This window comes from Hyla sarda, chromosome 6 (assembly GCF_029499605.1).
Source record: "Hyla sarda isolate aHylSar1 chromosome 6, aHylSar1.hap1, whole genome shotgun sequence".
In the NCBI taxonomy this organism is placed as follows: Eukaryota; Metazoa; Chordata; class Amphibia; order Anura; family Hylidae; genus Hyla; species Hyla sarda.
The window spans coordinates 53,221,011-53,244,887 of NC_079194.1; the positions used below are offsets into that span (position 1 = coordinate 53,221,011).

Here is a 23,877-nt window from a genome sequence, read left to right on the forward strand (position 1 = left end):
AGGCGTAAACTGAAGTTTTTGCCATGGCCTTCACAATCTCCTGACCTCAACATAATTGAAAATCTATGGACCTTAAAAGAGCAGTGCGTGACAGACAGCCCAGAAATCTCAAAGAACTGGAAGACTTTTGTAAGGAAGAATGGGCAAAGATACCTCAAACAAGAATTGAAAGACTCTTGGCTGGCTACAAAAAGCGTTTACAAGTTGTGATACTTGCCAAAGGGGGCAGTACAAGATATTAACTCTGCAGGGTGCCCAAACTTTTGCAGACGCCATTTTTTTGTTTTCTGTTATTTTGAAAGTGTAAATGATTTTGTTGACATATTATAAGAATGTCTAATCTGTAATTTGATGCCTTTTGGAGATTTTTCCATCTTTCCTTGGCTTCTTTATGTACATTAATACAAATTTTTACCTGGGGTGCCCACACTTTTGATCCCCACTGTATTGCAGGTTCACAACAGCCATTATCAGAAGCAAAGTACTCATGTATGCATAGCTATTCTGGGTCCTTATGACCCTAGCTCCCCAGACAGTAACAAGTGCCAATCCCTCCATTGTATGGGATCTCCGGCTCAGGCCACAGATACTAGTCCAATCCTGGGGACTTTGCTGGGACTGCTGTGATTTCTTGCAGTCCCTTTCCTAGTAGTCTACATTTTATTTCTGGTAACATGTTTGTGTCAGAACTCCTGCCAGTATCCCTGGTGGGGCACAGACTCCTGAGTCACCCGGGGGTATACTAGATTAAGAAATTAACCCATTCACGACGAGCGACGTACATGTACAGCGCCGCGAAGTGTCACTTGGAGCGCCGCGTCACCGGTAGCGGTGATCGGGCTGGGATGACTGCTGTTATCTAACAGCAGGCATCCCGGGACATCGCCGAGGGGGGTCCTGAGACCCTCCCATGACCGCGATGGGTGCAAATCGCAGGTCAATTCAGACCTGCGGTCTGCGCGATTCCGGGTCATACGGGTCACTGGTGACCCGGTGACCCAGAAAATAAGCGGGATCGGGGGTGTCTGAGACACCCTCGATCCCCCTGAAGGGATAGGAGTTTGGTGGCAGGGGTGCCACCCCTCCTATCCCTGCTATTGTTCGGCCTGTGCGACCGACCGATAGCAGACCGGGGAGGGGTGGTTAAAGTTCAGTTTCCCCGCTTTGCCCACCTATCGGTGTCCGGGCAAAACGGGGGAACTGTCCAGGAACCGGCGCCGAAGGTCCCTTACTTGGATCCCAGATCCCGGAGCACGATCCTCCATGCAGGGATCCCCCCACGTGCGGCGGCGGCAATTCATCCGGGTCCTGCCACGTGAGTTGTTGCCTAGCAACATCCGGAGGGCCACAGTTTACAGTGGTCTCTAAACCGTGGCCCTCCAGATGTTGCAAAACTACAACTCCCAGCATGCCCAGACAGCTGTTTGCTATGTAGGCATGCTGGGACTTGTAGTTTTGCAATATTTAGAGGGGTTCAGGTTGTAGATCACTATGCAGTGGTCTCAAACTGTAGCCCTCCAGATGTTGCAAAACTACAACTCTCAGCATGCCCAGACAGCAGTTTGCTGTCTGGGCATGCTGCGAATTGTAGTTTTGCAACATCTGGAGGGCCACAGTTTAGAGACCACTGGACAGTGATTTACAACCTGAACCACTCTAAATCTTGCAAAACTACAACTCCCAGCATTCAGGAACAGCATAAGGCTGTCTTGGCATGCTGGGAGTTGTACTTGCGTCCCTCCAGCCGTTGCATAACTACATCTCCCAGCATGCCCTTCCGCAATCAGTACATGCTGGGAGTTGTAGTTTTGCAACAGCTGGAGGCACACTGGTTGGAAAATACTGAGTTAGGTCATAGAATCTAACTCAAGGTTTTCCAACCAGTGTGCCTCCAGCTGTTGCAAAACTACAACTACCAGCATGCATGGTCTGTCAGTGCATGCTGGGAGTTGTAGTTTTGACCCCCCTCCCAAGTGAATGTACAGGCTACATTCACACTGGCGGCGGATTACAGTGAGTTCCCCGCTTCAAGTTTGAGCTGCGGCAAATTTTCTGCTGCAGCTCAAACTCCTAGCGGGAGACTCAGTGTAATCCGCCTCAGTGTGAATGTAACCTAAAAACACTACACTACACTAACATAAAAAAAAGAGTAAAACACTACATATACACACGTACACTGCCCCCCCCCCACCACCCCCCTCCCCAATAAAAATGAAAAACGTATTGTACTGCAGTGTTTCTAAAATGGAGCCTCCAGCTGTTGCAAAACAAAAACTCCCAGCATTTCTGGACAGCAATTCACTGTCCAAGCATGCTGGGAGTTTTACAACAGCTGGAGGCACCCTGTTTGGGAATCACTGGCGTAGAATACCCCTATGTCCACCCCTATGCAAATCCCTAATTCAGGCTTCAAATGCACATGGCGCTCTCACTTTGGAGCCCTGTTGTATTTCAAGGCAACAGTATAGGGTCACATATGGGGTATCGCCGTACTCGGGAGAAATTGCCTAACAAATTTTGGTGGGCTTTTTCTCCTTTTAACCCTTATGAAAAGGTACAGTTGGGTCTACACCAGCATGTTAGTGTAAAAAAACTACACTACACTAACATGCTGGTGTTGCCCTATACTTTTCATTTTCACAAGAGGTAAAAGGGAAAAATGCCCCCCAAAATTTGTAACGCAATTTCTCCCGAGTACTGAGATACCCCATATGTGTGTGCAAAGTGCTCTAGGGGTGCACAACAAGGCCCAGAAGGGAGAGTGCGCCATGTACATTTGAGGTGATTTGCACAGGGGTGGCTGATTGTTATAGCGGTTCTGACAAACGCAAAGAAAATACACACCCACATATGACCCCATTTTGGAAACTACACCCCTCACGGAATGTAATAAGGGGTGCAGTGAGAATTTACACCCCACAGGTGTCTGACGGATCTTTGGAACAGTGGTCCGTGAAAATGAAAAATGTTGCACAGCCCACTGTTCCAAAGATCTGTCAGACACGAGTGGGGGGTAAATGCTCACTGTAACCCTCATTACATTCTGTGAGGGGTCTAGTTTCCAAAATGGTATGCCATGTGTTTTTTTTTTTTTTGCTGTCCTGGCACCATAGGGGCTTCCTAAATGTGACATTCCCCCCCCGAGCAAAATTTGCTCTCAAAAAGCCAAATATGACGCCTTCTCTTCTGAGCATTGTAGTTTGCCCGTAGTGCACTTCAGGTCCACTTATGGGGTACTTCCATACTCAGAAGAGATGGGGTTACAAATTTTTTTTGGGGGGGGGGTCTTTTCTGCTATTAACCCTTGCAAAAGTGTGAAATTAGGGGGGAAACCCACATTTTAGTGAAAAAATATATATTTTTTTTACATAGGCAAAAGTCGTGAAACACCTGTGGGGTATTAAGGCTCACTTTATCCCTTGTTACGTTCCTCAAGGGGTCTAGTTTCCAAAATGGTATGCCATGTGTTTTTTTTTTTGTTATTTTTTTGCTGTCCTGGCACCATAGGGGCTTCCTAAATGCAACATGCCCCCGAGCAAAATTTGCTCTCAAAAAGCCAAATATGACTCCTTCTCTTCTGAGCATTGTAGTTCGTCCGCAGTGCACTTCTGGTCCACTTATGGGGTACTTCCATACTCAGAAGAGATGGGGTTACTAATTTTGGGGGGTCTGCTATTAACCCTTTAAAAATTTTGAAATTTGGGGAAAAACCAACATTTTTGTGATTTTTTTTTTTAACATATGCAAAAGTCGTGAAACACCTGTGGGGTATTAAGGCTCACTTCATTCCTTTTTATGTTCCTCATGGGGTCTAGTTTCCAAAATGGTATGCCATGTGTTTTTTTTTTTTTTTGCTGTTCTGACACCATAGGGGCTTCCTAAATGCGACATGCCCCCCAAAAACCATTTCAGAAAAACGTACTCTCCAAAATCTCCTCGCCGCTCCTTCGCTTCTGATCCCTCTACTGCGCCCGCCGAGCACTTTACATAGACATATGAGGTATGTGCTTCCTCGAGAGAAATTGGGTTAAACAAACAAGTATACATTTTCTCCTTTTACCCCTTGTAAAAATTAAAAAATTGGGTCTACAAGAACATGCGAGTGTAAAAAATGAAGATTTTGAATTTTCTCCTTCACTTTGCTGCTATTCCTGTGAAACACCTAAAGGGTTAAAACACTTACTGAATGTCATTTTGAATACTTTGGGGGGTGCAGTTTTTATAATGGGGTCATTCATAATGGGGTATTTCTAATATGAAGACCCTTCAAATCCACTTTAAACCTGAACTGGTCCCTGAAAAATTGTGAGTTTGAAAATTTTTAGAATTTTTTTTAATTTTTTCATCAAATTTGGGAATTTTTCACCAAGAAAGGATGCAAGTTACCACAAAAAATTACCACTATGAAAAAACAATCTCAGAATCAGAATGATAAATAAAAGCATCCCAGAGTTATTAATGTTTAAAGTGACAGTGGTCAGATTTGCAAAAAAGGGCTTCGTCCTAGAGGTGAAAATGGGCTGCGTCCTTAAGGGGTTAAATTGTCCTGCCATGACAGATCCCTGCAGATCATTTTTTTGCCTCATACTTTGCCAAGTCTATAGGTATGCTCTACCGTAATTTCCTGTTCATGTAGATTTTAACAGCAGCTTGTAAAATGACATTGGGATTGGTTGGTATTTCCTTCCACATATTTACTGACATTATAATTATTAGTGGAACTCTATAAATGATAGAAAATAGGTACCTTGAGAAGAAGAGCGCTTTTTATTCATTCTACCACTCCCATTTCATTGAAAATCCTTTTTTAACTAGGGGTGTTCATAACTTAACGATACCATAGACAGTATATATAATTATGCCATTTAATGCAGAAAATGGGCATGTCTTTATTCGCTTATTATTTTGCTGTCCATCTATCTTACTTTCCATTATCATAGAAACTGTTCCGAATGCTGGAGCCGGGAGCTCGTGACATCATAGCCCCACCCCTCATGATGTCATGCCGGCCCCCTCAATGCAAGTCTGTGGGAGGGGGCGTGACAGCCGTCACCCCCCCTCCCATAGACTTGCATTAAGGGGGCAGGGCGTAACGTCATTAGGGGGCGGGGCTATGACGTAACGAGCTCCCGGTGCCGACTCCAGTGTTCTGAACAGTTTGTTCCAAACGCTGAGCAGCGGAGTACCCCTTTAAACCATACTATTCTCATGGTATAGTCTTATTTTTCAATCCTGTACTTTTGTATTATACTATTATGCCCTGATTTATAGCTATACAATATTTCTCCTATACTTACACTATAGCTTTCTCTAATACTATGCCTTTATTATTATGATATATTATTATTTATTATAATATATTAAATATATATCAGGGCTCAAGTCCTGCAGGAATGCGTGGGAACTGAGTTCCTGCACTTTTTCCACAGCTAGAACACTGTTCCCATTAGATGGACCAGCCCTATAGTGGAAATCTTGGGTTCCTTCACTTTTTTTTCCCAGGACTTTACCCCTGATATATATGTTATAAATATAATATTAGAAAGCATAATATATGTTACGCCGAGCGCTCCGGGTCCCTGCTCCTCCCCGGAGCGCTCGCTACACTCTCCCCGCTGCAGCGCTCCGGTCAGATCCACTGACTCGGGGCGCTGCGATTCCGCTTCCAGCCGGGATGCGATTCGCGATGCGGGTAGCGCCCACTCGCGATGCGCACCCCGGCTCCCGTACCTGACTCGCTCTCCCTCGCTCCTGTCCCGGCGCGCGCGGCCCCGCTCCCTAGGGCGCGCGCGCGCCGGGTCTTTGCGATTTAAAGGGCCACTGCGCCGCTGATTGGCGCAGTGATTCCAATTAGTGTCTTCACCTGTGCACTTCCCTATATCACCTCACTTCCCCTGCACTTCCTTGCCGGATCTTGTTGCCATCGTGCCAGTGAAAGCGTTCCTTGTGTGTTCCTAGCCTGTGTTCCAGACCTCCTGCCGTTGCCCCTGACTACGATCCTTGCTGCCTGCCCCGACCTTCTGCTACGTCCGACCTTGCTTCTGTCTACTCCCTTGTACCGCGCCTATCTTCAGCAGCCAGAGAGGTGAGCCGTTGCTAGTGGATACGACCTGGTCACTACCGCCGCAGCAAGACCATCCCGCTTTGCGGCGGGCTCTGGTGAAAACCAGTAGTGTCTTAGAACCGGTCCACTAGCACGGTCCTCGCCATCCCTCTCTGGCACAGAGGATCCACCTCCTGCCAGCCGGCATCGTGACAGTAGATCCGGCCATGGATCCCGCTGAAGTTCCTCTGCCAGTTGTCGCTGACCTTACCACGGTGGTCGCCCAGCAGTCACAACAGATAGCGCAACAAGGCCAACAGCTGTCTCAACTGACCGTTATGCTACAGCAGTTACTACCACAGCTTCAGCAGTCATCTCCTCCGCCAGCTCCTGCACCTCCTCCGCAGCGAGTGGCCGCTCCTGGTCTACGCCTATCCTTGCCGGATAAATTTGATGGGGACTCTAAGTTTTGCCGTGGCTTTCTTTCCCAATGTTCCCTGCATCTGGAGATGATGTCGGACCTGTTTCCCACTGAAAGGTCTAAGGTGGCTTTCGTAGTCAGCCTTCTGTCTGGAAAAGCCCTGTCTTGGGCCACACCGCTCTGGGACCGCAATGACCCCGTCACTGCCTCTGTACACTCCTTCTTCTCGGAAATCCGAAGTGTCTTTGAGGAACCTGCCCGAGCCTCTTCTGCTGAGACTGCCCTGTTGAACCTGGTCCAGGGTAATTCTTCCGTTGGCGAGTATGCCGTACAATTCCGTACTCTTGCTTCAGAATTATCCTGGAATAATGAGGCCCTCTGCGCGACCTTTAAAAAAGGCCTATCCAGCAACATTAAAGATGTTCTGGCCGCACGAGAAATTCCTGCTAATCTACATGAACTCATTCACCTAGCCACTCGTATTGACATGCGTTTTTCCGAAAGGCGTCAGGAGCTCCGCCAAGATATGGACTCTGTTCGCACGAGGCGTTTCTTCTCCTCGGCTCCTCTCTCCTCTGGTCCCCTGCAATCCATTCCTGTGCCTCCCGCCGTGGAGGCTATGCAGGTCGACCGGTCTCGCCTGACACCTCAAGAGAGGACACGACGCCGCATGGAGAACCTCTGCCTGTACTGTGCTAGTACCGAACACTTCCTGAGGGATTGTCCTATCCGTCCTCCCCGCCTGGAAAGACGTACGCTGACTCCGCACAAAGGTGAGACAGTCCTTGATGTCTACTCTGCTTCTCCACGTCTTACTGTGCCTGTGCGGATGTCTGCCTCTGCCTTCTCCTTCTCTACCGTGGCCTTCTTGGACTCTGGATCTGCAGGAAATTTTATTTTGGCCTCTCTCGTCAACAGGTTCAACATCCCAGTGACCAGTCTCGCCAGACCCCTTTACATCAATTGTGTAAACAATGAAAGATTGGACTGTACTATACGTTTCCGCACGGAGCCCCTTCTAATGAGCATCGGATCTCATCACGAGAGGATTGAACTTCTGGTCCTTCCCAATTGCACCTCGGAAATTCTCCTTGGACTTCCCTGGCTTCAACTTCATTCCCCAACCCTGGATTGGTCCACTGGGGAGATCAAGAGTTGGGGGCCCTCTTGTTCCAAGGACTGTCTAAAACCGGTTCCCAGTAACCCTTGCCGTGACTCTGTGGTTCCCCCAGTAACCGGTCTCCCTAAGGCCTATATGGACTTCGCGGATGTTTTCTGCAAAAAACAAGCTGAGACTCTACCTCCTCACAGGCCTTATGATTGTCCTATCGACCTCCTCCCGGGCACTACTCCACCCCGGGGCAGAATTTATCCTCTCTCCGCCCCAGAGACTCTTGCCATGTCTGAATACGTCCAGGAAAATTTAAAAAAGGGCTTTATCCGTAAATCCTCCTCTCCTGCCGGAGCCGGATTTTTCTTTGTGTCCAAAAAAGATGGCTCCCTACGTCCTTGCATTGACTACCGCGGTCTTAATAAAATCACGGTTAAGAACCGCTACCCCCTACCCCTCATCTCTGAACTCTTTGATCGCCTCCAAGGTGCCCACATCTTTACTAAACTGGACTTAAGAGGTGCCTATAACCTCATCCGCATCAGAGAGGGGGATGAGTGGAAAACGGCATTTAACACCAGAGATGGACACTTTGAGTATCTGGTCATGCCCTTTGGCCTGTGCAACGCCCCTGCTGTCTTCCAAGACTTTGTTAATGAAATTTTTCGTGATCTGTTATACTCCTGTGTTGTTGTATATCTGGACGATATCCTAATTTTTTCTGCCAATCTAGAAGAACACCGCCAGCATGTCCGTATGGTTCTTCAGAGACTTCGTGACAATCAACTCTATGCCAAAATTGAGAAATGTCTGTTTGAATGCCAATCTCTTCCTTTTCTAGGATATTTGGTCTCTGGCCAGGGACTACAAATGGATCCAGACAAACTCTCTGCCGTCTTAGATTGGCCACGCCCCTCCGGACTCCGTGCTATCCAACGCTTTTTGGGGTTCGCCAATTATTACAGGCAATTTATTCCGCATTTTTCTACCGTTGTGGCCCCTATCGTGGCTTTAACCAAAAAAAATGCCGATCCCAAGTCTTGGCCTCCTCAAGCGGAAGACGCCTTTAAACGACTCAAGTCTGCCTTTTCTTCGGCTCCCGTGCTCTCCAGACCTGACCCTTCCAAACCCTTCCTATTGGAGGTTGATGCCTCCTCAGTGGGAGCTGGAGCTGTTCTTCTACAAAAAAATTCTTCCGGGCATGCTGTCACTTGTGGTTTTTTTTCTAGGACCTTCTCTCCGGCGGAGAGGAACTACTCCATCGGGGATCGAGAGCTTCTAGCCATTAAATTAGCACTTGAGGAATGGAGGCATCTGCTGGAGGGATCAAGATTTCCAGTTATTATTTACACCGACCACAAGAACCTCTCCTACCTCCAGTCTGCCCAACGGCTGAATCCTCGCCAGGCCCGGTGGTCTCTGTTCTTTGCCCGATTTAATTTTGAGATTCACTTTCGTCCTGCCGATAAGAACATTAGGGCCGATGCTCTCTCTCGTTCCTCGGATGCCTCAGAAGTTGAACTCTCTCCGCAACACATCATTCCACCTGACTGCCTGATCTCCACTTCTCCAGCCTCCATCAGGCAAACTCCTCCGGGGAAGACCTTTGTTTCTCCACGCCAACGCCTCGGAATCCTCAAATGGGGCCACTCCTCCCATCTCGCAGGTCATGTGGGCATCAAGAAATCTGTGCAACTCATCTCCCGCTTCTATTGGTGGCCGACTCTGGAGACGGATGTTGTGGACTTTGTGCGAGCCTGCACTATCTGTGCCCGGGATAAGACTCCTCGCCAGAAACCCGCTGGTTTTCTTCATCCCCTGCCTGTCCCCGAACAGCCTTGGTCTCTGATTGGTATGGATTTTATTACTGATTTACCCCCTTCCCGTGGCAACACTGTTATTTGGGTGGTCGTTGATCGATTCTCCAAAATGGCACATTTCATCCCTCTTCCTGGTCTTCCTTCAGCGCCTCAGTTGGCTAAACAATTTTTTGTACACATTTTTCGTCTTCACGGGTTGCCTACGCAGATCGTCTCGGATAGAGGCGTCCAATTTGTGTCTAAATTCTGGAGGGCTCTCTGTAAACAACTCAAGATTAAATTAAATTTTTCTTCTGCATATCATCCCCAGTCCAATGGACAAGTAGAAAGAATTAACCAGGTCTTGGGTGATTATTTGCGACATTTTGTTTCCTCCCGCCAGGATGACTGGGCAGATCTCCTTCCATGGGCCGAATTCTCGTATAACTTCAGAGTCTCTGAATCTTCCTCCAAATCCCCATTTTTCGTGGTGTACGGCCGTCACCCTCTTCCCCCCCTCCCTACCCCCTTGCCCTCTGGTCTGCCCGCTGTGGATGAAATTTCTCGTGACCTTTCCATCATATGGAGAGAGACCCAAAAATCTCTCTTACAGGCTTCATCACGCATGAAGAAATTCGCGGATAAGAAAAGAAGAGCTCCTCCCGTTTTTTCCCCTGGAGACAAGGTATGGCTCTCCGCTAAATATGTCCGCTTCCGTGTCCCTAGCTACAAGTTGGGACCACGCTATCTTGGTCCTTTCAAAATTTTGTGTCAAATTAATCCTGTCTCTTACAAACTTCTTCTTCCTCCTTCTCTTCGTATCCCTAATGCCTTTCACGTTTCTCTTCTTAAACCACTCATCCTCAACCGTTTTTCTCCCAAATCTGTTCCTCCCACTCCTGTTTCCGGCTCCTCGGACATCTTCTCTGTCAAAGAGATCTTAGCTTCTAAAAAGGTCAGAGGGAAAACTTTTTTTTTAGTGGACTGGGAGGGTTGTGGTCCTGAAGAGAGATCCTGGGAACCTGAGGACAACATCCTAGACAAAAGTCTGCTCCTCAGGTTCTCAGGCTCTAAGAAGAGGGGGAGACCCAAGGGGGGGGTACTGTTACGCCGAGCGCTCCGGGTCCCTGCTCCTCCCCGGAGCGCTCGCTACACTCTCCCCGCTGCAGCGCTCCGGTCAGATCCACTGACCCGGGGCGCTGCGATTCCGCTTCCAGCCGGGATGCGATTCGCGATGCGGGTAGCGCCCGCTCGCGATGCGCACCCCAGCTCCCGTACCTGACTCGCTCTCCCTCGCTCCTGTCCCGGCGCGCGCGGCCCCGCTCCCTAGGGCGCGCGCGCGCCGGGTCTTTGCGATTTAAAGGGCCACTGCGCCGCTGATTGGCGCAGTGATTCCAATTAGTGTCTTCACCTGTGCACTTCCCTATATCACCTCACTTCCCCTGCACTTCCTTGCCGGATCCTGTTGCCATCGTGCCAGTGAAAGCATTCCTTGTGTGTTCCTAGCCTGTGTTCCAGACCTCCTGCCGTTGCCCCTGACTACGATCCTTGCTGCCTGCCCCGACCTTCTGCTACGTCCGACCTTGCTTCTGTCTACTCCCTTGTACCGCGCCTATCTTCAGCAGCCAGAGAGGTGAGCCGTTGCTAGTGGATACGACCTGGTCACTACCGCCGCAGCAAGACCATCCCGCTTTGCGGCGGGCTCTGGTGAAAACCAGTAGTGTCTTAGAACCGGTCCACTAGCACGGTCCTCGCCATCCCTCTCTGGCACAGAGGATCCACCTCCTGCCAGCCGGCATCGTGACAATATATAAAGTAAAATTAAAGTAACTTGTATATTTTTATAATATGAGGACACATTTACATTTTTTATTTGGTTTTAGGGGCTTCTCTTTTTTTCCTTATCTTTTGCTCTATTAAAGGGGTTGTCAACAAAATGAACACTTAAAGGGGTACTCCCGTGGAAAACTTTTTTTTATCAACTGGTGCCAGAAAGTTAAACAGATTTGTAAATTACTTCTATTTAAAAATCTTAATCCTTCCAGTACTTTTTAGGGTCTGTATACTACAGAGGAAATGTTTTTCTTTTTGGATTTCTCTTATGTCACGACCACAGTGCTCTCTGCTGACCTCTGTTGTCCCTTTTAGGAACTGTCCAGAGCAGGAGAAAATCTCCATAGCAAACATATGCTGCTCTGGACAGTTCCTAAAATGGACAGCAGAGGTCAGCAGAGAGCACTGTAGTCGTGACATAAGAGAAATCCAAAAAGAAAAACATTTCCTCTGTAGTATACAGCCCCTAAAAGGTACTGGAAGGATTAAGATTTTTTAATAGAAGTAATTTACAAATCTGTTTAACTTTCTGGCACCAGTTGATTAAAAAATTATTATTTTTTCCACGGGAGTACCCCTTTAACAGCTATCCATAGGATAATGATGATAATAATATTTATTTATACAGTGCTAACAGATTCCGCAGCACTTTACAATATGGGGGGGGGGGGGGTAAATGGGATAGGCGATAAGTGTCTGATGAGTGAATGTCCCAACCCCAAGATCCCCACCAAGCTCAAGAACGTGGGGTTCTATTTCCCTTGGTTGAGCATATACACTGCTCTATACAAAGTATAGGATAGAGAAAGAATAGTATGGCATGCATGTGTATAAGAGGATCGGGAGGAATAGATGCTTCTTCTCCCCCACATATGTAATCACTTCCTGGTTTCCTCTCTGTGGACAATTTCCCATAATCCTCTTTGCTTGCACGAGCAGTGGGGACTAGCTGCCGGTACTTCCTAGACAGGCCAGGAGATTGCAGTTGAACTGAGTACATGCCACTGTAAACTATGTTTAAAGGGGTACTCCGGTGCTTAGACATCTTATCCCCTATCCAAAGGATAGGGGATAAGATGCCTGATTGCGGGAGCCCGCCGCTGGGGACCCCCGGGATCTTGCACGCGGCACCCCGTTTGTAATCAGTCCCCGGAGCGTGTTCGCTCCGGGTCTGATTACCGGCGACCACACGGCCGGCGGCGTGTGACGTCACGCCTCCGCCCCCGTGTGATGCCATGCTCCGCCCCTCAATTCAAGCCTACAGGAGGGGGCGTGATAGCTGTCACGCCCCCTCCCGTAGGCTTGCATTGAGGGGCAGAGCGCGACATCACACAGGGGCGGAGGCGTGACGTCACACGCCGCCGGCCTTGTGGTCGCCGGTAATCAGACCCGGAGCGACCACGCTCTGGGGACTGATTACAAACGGGGTGCCGCGTGCAAGATCCCAGGGGTCCCCAGCGGCGGGACTCCCGCGATCAGGCATCTTATCCCCTATCCTTTGGATAGGGGATAAGATGTCTAAGCACCGGAGTACCCCTTTAATTTCACATAATGCATTAGTTAAGACCTATTTATCTTAATCTATCTTTATCTAAAACCCCTTTTAGGTCGCCTAACTGTAGCCTAATGGAAATCCATGCAATGAATGTTCAGTTACTTAATTTGAATGATAGGATTCCTCAACAAAACAATGGTACAAAAACATTTATGTATATTCCCTCATTTGTAACCAGCATTACGTATTCCTATAGAAGATGCATGTCTCAGAGATCCGAGTTCTAAATATACAGCTATTTATATACCTCAGAGCTGGATACACCCCTGGACTTTTAATGCTACACCTGCCTTCTAAACATATATCTTTTCAACAACAAGTTGTCCCGTGATGGGTGCGTTCAGGTTAGATATGAGTCACCAAAAATGTGATCTTTTCATTAGCAATGAGATCAAAACTTAGTCTACACTTCACCGAGTTTTACGTATTTCCCCATTCAACATTCTTATGTTATTACCACAGACACAGAAAAACATCATAACTGACTAAGACACTGATAGGTATTTCCATTTGGGGATGACTACACTGCCTATCCATCACCAAATACACTCCCCTCCATCACAATAAGTAATGTAATGTAGAAGTAAAGTATACGAAGAAAACAATCATCATACTTCTAAGGGTGCCCAGTGTTGGTACAGGACAATCCAAAGACTCTACAATATTTTATCTCAAAAACATGTACAGAAAAGCTCTTTCTATGCCAGTTGCCATTTTACATATTGTCTTAGCTCAACGATACTTTAGACTAAAAGATGTTTGACATTGATACGTCAGTAACCACCAACATAACATAACAAATCTGTCATAGATCCGCTGGCCCTTTGCTTAAAGATCTCGATTATGAGCTGAATGAGAGTTTATAGATTTGTTTCCTGATGGGATATGTGCGGCTGTGTACGGCTTGTAGTAGTATCAGCAGTAATGATAATAGTAGTACAGTATAGAGCATGATGGACAAGTAAGGAGATGGGTAGCTGTGTAGGGTAAGTAGTAGTAGCAGTAATAGTAGTATTAGTACAGTATAGAGCATGATGGACAAGGCAGAATATGGGCAGCTGTGTAGATGTAGTAGTAGTAGCAGTACACTGTAGAGCATTATGGACAAGGCAGGAGATGTCAGCTTTGTAAAGGTAGTAGTAGTAGTAGAGCATTATGGATGAGGCAGGAGATGGAGATGTAGGCTGTGTAGATGTAGTAGTAGTAGTAGCAGTAAACTGTAGAGCATTATGGACAAGGCAGGAGATGTAGGCTGTGTACGAGGTAGTAGTAGTAGTAGTAGCAGTACACTGTAGAGCATTATGGACAAGGCAGGAGATGTTGGCTTTGTAAAGGTAGTAGTAGTAGAGCATTATGGATGAGGCCGGAGATGTAGGCTGTGTAGAGGTAGTAGCAGTACACTGTAGAGCATTATGGACAAGGCAGGAGATGTAGGCTGTGTAGAGGTAGTAGTAGCAGCAGTACACTGTAGAGCATTATGGACAAGACAGGAGATGTAGGCTTTGTATCGGTAGTAGTAGTAGTAGCAGTACACTGTAGAGCATTATGGACACGGCAGGAGATGAACAGCTGTGTAGATGTAGTAGTAGTAGCAGTACACTGTAGAGCATTATGGACAAGGCAGGAGATGGAGATGTAGGCTGTGTAGAGGTAGTAGTAGTAGCAGTACACTGTAGAGCATTATGGACAAGGCAGGAGATGGAGATGTAGGCTGTGTATCGGTAGTAGTAGTAGTAGCAGTACACTGTAGAGCATTATGGACAAGGCAGGAGATGTAGGCTGTGTAGCGGTGGTAGTAGCAGTACACTGTAGAGCATTATGGACAAGGCAGGAGATGTAGGCTGTGTATCGGTAGTAGTAGTAGTAGCAGTACACTGTAGAGCATTATGGACACGGCAGGAGATGTAGGCTGTGTAGCGGTGGTAGTAGTAGCAGCAGTACACTGTAGAGCATTATGGACAAGGCAGAAGATGTAGGCTGTGTATCGGTAGTAGTAGTAGTAGTAGTAGCAGTACACTGTAGAGCATTATGGACAAGGCAGGAGATGTAGGCTGTGTAGCGGTGGTAGTAGCAGTACACTGTAGAGCATTATGGACAAGGCAGGAGATGTAGGCTGTGTAGCGGTAGTAGTAGCAGTACACTGTAGAGCATTATGGACAAGGCAGGAGAGGTAGGCTGTGTAGAGGTAGTAGTAGTAGCAGCAGTACACTGTAGAGCATTATGGACAAGGCAGAAGATGGAGATGTAGGCTGTGTATCGGTATTAGTAGCAGTACACTGTAGAGAATTATGGACAAGGCAGGAGATGGAGATGTAGGCTGTGTAGAGGTAGTAGTAGCAGTACACTGTAGAGCATTATGGACACGGCAGGAGATGTAGGCTGTGTAGCGGTAGTAGTAGCAGTACACTGTAGAGCATTATGGACACAGCAGGAGATGTAGGCTGTGTAGCGGTGGTAGTAGTAGCAGCAGCAGTACACTGTAGAGCATTATGGACAAGGCAGGAGATGTAGGCTGTGTAGCGGTAGTAGTAGTAGCAGCAGTACACTGTAGAGCATTATGGACACGGCAGGAGATGTAGGCTGTGTAGCGGTGGTAGTAGTAGTAGCAGTACACTGTAGAGCATTATGGACAAGGCAGGAGATGTAGGCTGTGTAGCGGTGGTAGTAGCAGTATACTGGAGAGCATTATGGATAAGGCAGGAGATGTAGGCTGTGTATCGGTAGTAGTAGTAGTAGCAGTACACTGTTGAGCATTATGGACACGGCTGGAGATGTAGGCTGTGTAGCGGTGGTAGTAGTAGTAGCAGTACACTGTAGAGCATTATGGACAAGGCAGGAGATGTAGGCTGTGTAGCGGTGGTAGTAGCAGTATACTGGAGAGCATTATGGATAATGCAGGAGATGTAGGCTGTGTATCGGTAGTAGTAGTAGTAGCAGTACACTGTCGAGCATTATGGACAAGGCAGGAGATGTAGGCTGTGTAGCGGTGGTAGTAGTAGCAGCAGTACACTGTAGAGCATTATGGACAAGGCAGGAGATGTATGCTGTGTAGCAGTGGTAGTAGTAGCAGCAGTACACTGTAGAGCATTATGGACAAGGCAGGAGATGTAGGCTGTGTAGCGGTGGTAGTAGTAGTAGCAGCAATACACTGTAGAGCATTATGGACAAGGCAGGAGATGTAGGCTGTGTAGCGGTAGTAGTAGCAGTACACTGTAGAGCATTATGGACAAGGCAGGAGATGTAGGCTGTGTAGCGGTAGTAGTAGCAGTACACTGTAGAGCATTATGGACAAGGCAGGAGATGTAGGCTGTGTAGCGGTAGTAGTAGCAGTACACTGTAGAGCATTATGGACAAGGCAGGAGATGTAGGCTGTGTAGCGGTAGTAGTAGCAGTACACTGTAGAGCATTATGGACAAGGCAGGAGATGTAGGCTGTGTAGCGGTGGTAGTAGTAGCAGCAGTACACTGTAGAGCATTATGGACAAGGCAGGAGATGTAGGCTGTGTAGCGGTAGTAGTAGCAGTACACTGTAGAGCATTATGGACAAGGCAGGAGATGTAGGCTGTGTAGCGGTAGTAGTAGCAGTACACTGTAGAGCATTATGGACAAGGCAGGAGATGTAGGCTGTGTAGCGGTAGTAGTAGCAGTACACTGTAGAGCATTATGGACAAGGCAGGAGATGTAGGCTGTGTAGCGGTGGTAGTAGTAGCAGCAGTACACTGTAGAGCATTATGGACAAGGCAGGAGATGTAGGCTGTGTAGCGGTAGTAGTAGCAGTAAACTGTAGAGCATTATGGACAAGGCAGGAGATGTAGGCTGTGTACGAGGCTGAAGTTGGTTTCTTATTCGGCAGCTTCTTATTCACTGAAGTTGGTTTCTTATTCGAGCATTTTCTTATAGATGACTATGACTAATAAACCTTTTCTCCTCTTATTTCTCTACAGTAAACCTGTTTTTTATACATAGATGTTGAATATGGACCCCTTCACTTCCTCCGTACAGCAGTGTTTCCCAAGCAGTGTGCATCCAGCTGTTTAAAACCACAGCTCCCAGCATACCCAGACAGCCAAAAGCTGTCCAGACATGCTGGGAGTTGTAGTTTTGCTATATCTGTATGCACTCTGCTTGGGAAACACTACAATGCACTGAGCGATATCGGCCTCCTGTTCAGCCCCGCTTCTGCTAGTCATGTGATCCCAGACTCATGACAGATGTTATGGCATGGCTGCCAGTTTACAGGTAACACTATAAATACTTTGCCACATATGTGGCATTCATCACACATGCCTAAACTATTTAAATATAGCATTAATATATTAACCCCTTAAAGGGGTAGTCCAGTGGTGAAAAACGTATCCCCTATCCTAAGGATAGGGGATAAGTTTGAGATCGCGGGGGGTCCGACCGCTGGGGCCCCCTGCGATCTCTCTGTATGGGGCCCCGGCTCTCGGCCCAGATAGCGGGTGTCGACCCCCGCACGAAGCGGCGGCCGACACGCCCCCTCAATACATCTCTATGGCAGAGCCGGAGATTGCCGAAGGCAGCGCTCCGGCTCTGCCATAGAGTTGTATTGAGGGGGCGTGTCGGCCGCCGCCTCGTGCGGAGGTCGACACGCCCCCTTCCCCCGGGCTGTCGGGGCTCCGTACAGGAGATCGCAGGGGGCCCCAGCGGTCGGACCCCCCGCGATCTGCAACTTATCCCCTATCCTTAGGATAGGGGATAAGTTGCTCACCACTGAGTCACCACTGGACTACTCCTTTAAGGACTCAGGGTTTTTCCATTTTTGCACTTTCGTTTTTTCCTCCTTACCTTTTAAAAATCATAACCCTTTCAATTTTCCACCTAAAAATCCATATTATGGCTTATTTTTTGCATCACCAATTCTACTTTGCAGTGACATCAGTCATTTTACCCAAAAATTCACAACGAAACGGGAAAAAAAATCATTGTGCGACAAAATCGAAGAAAAAACGCCATTTTGTAACTTTTGATGGCTTCCGTTTCTACGCAGTGCATATTTCGGTAAAAATGACACCTTATCATTATTATGTAGGTCCATACGGTTAAAATGATACCCTACTAATATAGGTTTGATTTTGTCGCACTTCTGGAAAAAATCATAACTACATGCAGGAAAATTTATACGTTTAAAAATGTCATCTTCTGACCCCTATAACTTTTTTATTTTTCCACGTACAGGGCGGTATGAGGACTCATTTTTTGCGCCGTGATCTGAAGTTTTTATTGGTATGATTTTTGTTTTTATCGGACTTTTTGATCACTTTTTATTCATTTTTTAATGGTATAAAAAGTGACCAAAAATGCGCTTTTTTAGACTTTGGAATTTTTTTGCGCATACGCCATTGATCGTGCGGTTTCATTAATGATATATTTTTATATTTCAGACATTTACGCACGCGGCGATGCCACATATGTTTATTTTTATTTACACTGTTTTATTTTTTTTTATGGGAAAAGGGGGGTGATTCAAACTTTTATTAGGGAAGGGGTTAAATGACCTTTATTAACACTTTATTTTTACTTTTTTTTTGCAGTGTTATAGGCCCCATAGGGACCTATAACACTGCACACACTGATCTCTCATCCTGATGACAGGCGTGTATTAACACGCCTGTGATCAGTGTTATCGGCGCTTGACTGCTCCTGCCTGGATCTCAGGCACGGAACAGTCATTCGTCGATCGGACACCGAGGAGGCAGGTAAGGGCCCTTCCGGTGTCCTGCAAGCTGTTCGGGACGCCGCGATTTCACCACGGCGGTCCCGAACAGCCCGACTGACTAGCCGGGATACTTTCGCTTTAGAAGCGGCGGTCAGCATTGACCGCCGCTTCTAAAGGGTTAATACCGCACATTGCCGCGATCGGCGATGTGTGGTATTAGCCGCGGGTCCCGGCTGTTGATGAGCGCCGGGACCGACGTGATGTGATGCGGGGTCGCAGCGCGACCCCGCTTCATATGGCGGGAGCCGGCGCAGGACGTAAATATACATCCTGCGTCGTTAAAGGGTTAATTTGGGTCTGGGGGCGGAGTCATGGGCATATGGGTGGAGTCGGGGTGGCCCATGGGGGGGGGGGGCAGGCTTTGAGCTGTGTAAAGGGCCCCAAAATTTCTGATGGCAGCCCTGCCTGTATATATATGGGGGCAGCCAGCAGGGGCACTGTATACATATATGGGGGCACTGAATATATTGGGTACTATATGGGGGCTAGGGGCACTGTATATATGAGGCCACGGGCATTATATAGGGGCACTGTATATATTGAGCACTATATGGGGCACAGGCACTATATTGGGGCACTGTATAGCGGGTGCTGATGTCAGGGGGGGGGGGGGGGGCGCCAAAATGTAGTTTAGCTTGTGTAGTTAAAAATCCTTGCACCGGCCCTGGTAGTAGTACAGTATAGAGCATGATGGACAGGGCAGGATATGTGCAGCAGTGTAGGGGTAGTAGTAGTAATTGTAGTAGTAGTAGTACAGTATAGAGCAGGCATAGGCAACCTTCGGCACTGCAGATGTTTTGGACTACATCTCCCATGATGCTCTTACAGCCAAAATGCTGACAAAGCATCATAGGAGATATAGTACAAAACATCTGCAGTGCCGAAGGTTGCCTATGCCTGGTATAGAGCATGATGGACAAGCCAGGATATGTGTAGTGGTGGTAGTAGTAGTAGTAGTAGTAATACAGTATAGAACATGATTGACAAGACAAAATATAAGCGGCTGTGTAGGGCTAGAAAAAGCAGACAGCATTTTGGGAAATTAATTTAAAAAAATCAGAAAAGTTTCAGATTCACTGAATCAACAACATTTGGGGACATTTTGTGCCAAATCATTAGATTTATCTCTACTAGTCACTGCCTAAAAATAGACAGTCTATTAAAGTATACTCAGCGGTTTTATGAGTTAACACTTGAGTTAACAATTCGAGTGTGACTCCCTTCTGCTTTTAAATAACTGTCACATCCTCTGTCATAAAGGGGTTAAAGGGCTAGCTTGACTTTAGATGATAAAAATGATTTACTTGTTCAAGATATTAAGATTTTTTTTATATTTATATTTATATATATATATATATATATATATATATATATATATATATGAGACAAAGATTAGATTACGTGTTAAAATCACTATTGGTTCATATCATTTTACTGCAACTTTGTATCTTATTAGTCAGGAAATGTGAAAAACAAAACAAAGATAAGTAAAGAATTATTCACATATTAAGCCATAAAAACAACAATTTAATCACAGAAATGTCTGTCTATAGCACTTGAACACCTACCTTGAGATATATCTTCTTGAGTGAACACTCGATTCTCTATTCCCACGCTTTGTCGGATAAGGTGCGGTTGTGACTGGCCCTGGATTTGTTTGCAGCAACTTGGAGTGTGTCTTGTCATCAAACAAAGCTCTGGAACCATGTACATAAGGAGGAACACCCAACCATTGGCTACTAAAGCTATGGCTCTGACAGGGTCATCCCACTGAGGTGCAGTACCCAAAGATATGTTTCCTCTGAGTAGCATAACAATCCAAGTTACCCAAATGGCAATTGAAAAAAACATTGTTATATAAATATGGGCACCGTGTGGTTTCCAGTGTTTACAAGGTCCACACATAGCAGCCATTGAAACCAGTAAGGTGACGGCCATCAATGCCATAACATATACAAGTATGAGCACAAAGTCAATGTTACGCTGGGGAAGATCTGCTAAGTTGCGATCGCATTGGTTCATGTTTCTTCCCAGATAGATTGCTACATAAAGAATGGCTATTATAATCTGCACTAATGATAGGGCAACAAGCATGATAATCATCGCCCACCATGACATACCCGATCCGCCTCGGACCAGTCTCACTAATTTACTGGCATGAACCAAAAGACAAGAGAAACAGATAGCGAACAGGACTCCAAATAGGAAGAAACGCGTTGGGCATGTTTGTATATTTAGTCTGACGATAAAGGCAAAGGTAAGACCAAAGATTCCAAGTGTGGCAATGAGGAAGGTGAACTGAATGGGGACCAAGTCCCTTTTGCAATTGTCACAAATGCGTCGGACTAAAATAAGAAGTGACAGCATGAGGGCAAAAGTAAAGAGAATCCCAGCTGCTGCTAATGTTTCCACTACAATGCCCCATGCATCCGGAGCACTGCACAAGAATATGAAGTCTTCGCCAACGTCACAAGACATCTTGGCTTAAGCCTGTACCAGGTCTGCCAGAATCTGTGAAAACAATAGAAAAAGATTATCATTAGTAAAGCATGAACACGTAATTACCCACCACATTAGTATCTTTAGCTACCTATATTTATCTATCTATCTGTCTATCTATCATATACCGATCTATGTATGTACCGATCTATCTATCTACCGATCTATCTATCTTATCTATCTATCTAATATTTATCTATCTACCTATCTATCTCATATCTAGCTATCTTTTGTTTATCTATCTACCGATCTATCCATCTAGCTATCTTTCCATTTATCTATCTACCAATCTATTTATCCTGTAGATATGCAGAAGTCATAGATTTACCAAATAAAACAAATTATTTTTATTATGCTGCGACGGTTGTGTATGTCTGCTGTGATATGTTGGGAAAATTTAGATGCACATTACAAACAGATTCATAGACCCCCCCATTACCCAACGAAGGCCAAAAGAGTGTAATTTTGGTCTCCATTTGTGTAGTTTCACTGGGTTTCCAAGTATAAATTCAGGGAATGACCCAAATGTAGTCACTAGCTGACTATATTCAGGCCATTACATCAGAGGAATGTTTTTAGGGGGTGGTGGTTCCCCCTATGTATACTTCCTGCCAGACAGTGCAAAAAACAATGTGGACTCTGTGGGGAGATTTATCAAAACCTGTGCAGAGGAAAAGTTGACCAGTTGCCCATAGCAACATATCTGATTGCTTCTTTCATTTTTTTAAAAAGGCCTCTGAAAAATGAAAGCAGCGATCTGATTGGTTACTATGGGCAACTGTTTAAGTTTTCCTCTATAAAAGCTTTTATAAATCTCCCCTATTGAGCTTAAATCCAGCGTACAAGATGATCTCACCATTTTATTTGTATAGTTGAACTTTGGTACAGCAAACACAAGGGACAAGCTTTACTTTATAGCAAATTATTAGGAGGTACAGGCTCAAAAAAGTTATTAGTATAAATCACACTTGACAATTGAATCGATTTTCTTAACCCCTTAAGGACTCACTTTTCCGTTTTTGCATTTTCATTTTTTCCTCATCACCTTCTAAAAATCATAACTCTTTCAATTTTGCACCTAAAAATCCATATGATGGCTTATTTTTTGCGCCACCAATTCTACTTTGCAGTGACATTAGTCATTTTACAAAAAAATCCACGGCGAAACAGGGAAAAAAATCAATGTGCGACAAAATAGATTTTTGGGTCAAAATTACCCTTTATCTTTATTCTGTAGAGCCATACGGTTAAAATGATACCCTACTTATATAGGTTTGATTTTGTCGCACTTCTGAAAAAAATCATAACTACATGCAGGAAAATTTATACATTTAAAATTGTCATATTCTGACCCCTGTAACTTTTTTATTTTTCCACGTACGGGCTGGTATGAGGGCTAATTTTTTGCGTCGTGTTCTGAAGTTTTTATCGGTACCATTCTTGTATTGATCAAACTTTTTGATCGCTTTTTATTAATTTTTTTATGATATAAAAAGTGACCAAAAATACGCTATTTTGGACTTTGGAAATTTTTTGCGCGTACGCCATTGACCGTGCGGTTTAATTAATGATATAATTTTATAGTTCGGACATTTACGCACGCGGCGATACCACATATGTTAATTTTTATATTTATTTACACAGTTTTTTTAATGGGAAAAGGGGGGTGATTCAAACTTTTATTAGGGAAGGGGTTAAATGACCTTTGTTAACTTTTTTTTTTTCACTTTTTTTTTGCAGTGCTGAAGCTCCCATAGGGATCTATAACACTGCACACACTGATATCTTATACTGATCATTATTATCCCATAGGGAGCTATAGCACTGCACACACTGATCTCCTATGCTGATCCGTGCAGAGCCATAGCTCTGCACGGATCAGTCAGACAGGGGCTCGATTGCTCAAGCCTGTAGCTCAGGCTTGGAGCAATCAAACCCCAATCGGACGCCACGGACACAGGTAAGGAGACCTCCGCCTGCGTCCCAGCTGATTGGAACATCGCGATTTCATCGCGATGTCCCGATCAGCCCGACTGAGCTGCCAGGAAGCGTTTACTTTCGTTTTCAGACGCGGCGGTCAACTTTGATCGGCGCGTCTGAAGGGTTAACAGCGCACGGCACAACGATCGGTGCCGCACGCAGTTAGCCCAGGGTCCTGGCTATCGTTAGCAGCCGGGACCGACCCGGTGTGATGCGGGGACACGGCGTGACCCCGTTTTTCACACAGGGACCGGGCTCAGGGCGTACAGGTACACCCTGAGTCCTTAAGGGGTTAATGCTTTTTCTTTAGTATTCAAATATTCATGGTACAAAAATCGATCCGCAGACCACCAATTTCATATTCATCAATAGATGCAAAAAGTTTTATCACCCAGAGTGCTCACTAGATACGCCCGACAATCCTTGTTCAGCTGACCGGATACGTTTCACCCTTTCTCGGGCATCCCGGGGGCTGATCTTCCTTTCTTCCTCTCACAAAGGGGTAGACAGGTGAGTAGTTGCCGGACACATCTGAAACTTATCCGGTCAGCTGAATTGTCGGGCGTATCTAGTGAGCACTCTGGGTGATAAAACTTTTTGTATCTATTTCTATGAATATGAAATTGGTGGTCTGCGGATCGATTTTTGCACCATGAATATTTGAATACTAAAGAAAAAGCATTAAGAAAATCTCTTGTCTAGTTTCATGTTGACTCAATTTAAAATAATAAATCTCTATAGAGGCCCAGATTTATCAAATGGTGTGAGAGAAAAAAATGTAGTGATTTTCCCACAGCAACCAATCTCAGCTCAGCTTTCACTTTACCAGAGCTCGCTAGCTGAGCTGTGATTGGTTGCTGTGGGAAAATCACTAAATTTTCTCTCTCATACAGTTTG

General features: G+C 45.9%; 1 protein-coding gene across 4 annotated transcripts in view; it reads right to left on the reverse strand.

Moving 5' to 3' along the window:
• The window catches only part of GPRC5D (G protein-coupled receptor class C group 5 member D), a 40,157-nt gene extending 18,475 nt beyond the window's left edge, over window positions 1-21,682 (reverse strand). The window contains exons 1-2 of one of the 4 annotated variants that reach the window (XM_056528073.1): window positions 21,662-21,682; window positions 20,070-21,012 (exon numbers count right to left, since the gene is read on the reverse strand). In XM_056528073.1, coding sequence (XP_056384048.1) covers window positions 20,070-20,979 — 910 coding nt within the window. In that variant the 5' untranslated portion in view covers window positions 20,980-21,012; window positions 21,662-21,682. Of the gene's footprint in view, window positions 1-20,069; window positions 21,131-21,328; window positions 21,640-21,661 lie in introns of those variants that run through there. The other 3 variants (XM_056528072.1, XM_056528071.1, XM_056528070.1) reach the window with 3 other exon arrangements.
• Between the last annotated feature and the right edge of the window lie 2,195 nt (window positions 21,683-23,877).